Raw genomic sequence first — 1,189 nt, 5'->3', positions numbered from 1 at the left:
CTGATGGATGGTGGGGTCCCATGGAGGGGTTTGGGGGTCCCTTGTGGGTTTTTTGAGGTCACTCCTCGCCCACCCAGGGGGGTTTATTTATTTGGGTGGGGTTCAATTTGGGTCTGGGGTCTCTCACTGGACGCTCTGGGCCGGTTTGGGCAGGATCAGGGCCAGGGCCAGGTCCTGGTGGCTCTGAGTGTCACCCCAATGTCCCCAAACCCCCCAGTCAGAGCAAGGCCAGGTGAATTTGGGGTGTTTCATACCCACCCTGGGGTGTTTATTTTGGGGTTAATTTGGGGGTCTCAATTTGGGTCTGGGGTCTCTCAGTGGTCACTGCGAGCCAATTGAGGCAGGATCAGAGCCAGGGCCAGGTCCTGGTGGCTCTGAGTGTCACCCCAATGTCCCCAAACCCCCCAATCAGAGCAAGGCCAGGTGAGACCCTGCTGGGGTCTTTGCCCACCCAGGGGGGTTTATTTATTTTGGGGTTAATTTGGGGGGTTCAATTTGGGTCTGGGGTCTCTCAGTGGTCACTGTGGGCCAATTGAGGCAGGATCAGAGCCAGGGCCAGGTCCACCAGGTCCCGTGTGTCACCCCAATGTCCCCAAAGCCCCCAATCACATCAAGACCAGGTGAATTTGGGGTCACTCCTCGCCCACCCTGGGGTGTTTATTTGGGGTTAATTTGGGGGTCTCAATTTGGGTCTGGGGTCTCTCACTGGACGCTCTGGGCCGGTTTGGGCAGGACCAGGGCCAGGGCCAGGTCCTGGTGGCTCTGTGTGTCACCCCAATGTCCCCAAACCCCCCAATCAGAGCAAGGCCAGGTGAATTTGGGGTGTTTCATACCCACCCTGGGGTGTTTATTTTGGGGTTCATTTGGGGGTCTCAATTTGGGTCTGGGGTCTCTCACTGGACGCTCTGGGCCGGTTTGGGCAGGACCAGAGCCAGGGCCAGGTCCACCAGGTCCCGTGTGTCACCCCAATGTCCCCAAACCCCCCAATCAGATCAAGACCAGGTGAATTTGGGGTCACTCCTCACCCACCTTGGGGTGTTTATTTGGGGTTCATTTGGGGGTCTCAATTTGGGTCTGGGGTCTCTCAGGGCACGCTCTGGGCCGGTTTGGGCAGGACCAGGGCCAGGGCCAGGTCCACCAGGGCCGAGGGCAGGTAGGAGGCCGGCAGCCAGAGCAGTTTGGCGTCCCA

At 59.0% G+C, this 1,189-nt stretch overlaps 1 protein-coding gene across 1 annotated transcript in view; it reads right to left on the bottom strand.

The window, feature by feature from the left end:
• Window positions 1-812: 812 nt before the first annotated feature.
• The window catches only part of LOC107199506 (retinol dehydrogenase 5-like), a gene marked incomplete at its 5' end in the record, with an annotated part of 3,588 nt that continues 3,211 nt past the window's right edge, over window positions 813-1,189 (bottom strand). Inside the window, one exon of the mRNA XM_015616827.3 lies at window positions 813-1,188. Coding sequence (XP_015472313.2) covers window positions 1,085-1,188 — 104 coding nt within the window. The remainder of the gene's footprint in view (window position 1,189) is intronic.

This window comes from Parus major, unplaced genomic scaffold, assembly GCF_001522545.3.
Source record: "Parus major isolate Abel unplaced genomic scaffold, Parus_major1.1 Scaffold849, whole genome shotgun sequence".
Taxonomy (NCBI): domain Eukaryota; kingdom Metazoa; phylum Chordata; class Aves; order Passeriformes; family Paridae; genus Parus; species Parus major.
This window is presented reverse-complemented; position numbering and strand designations above follow the sequence as displayed.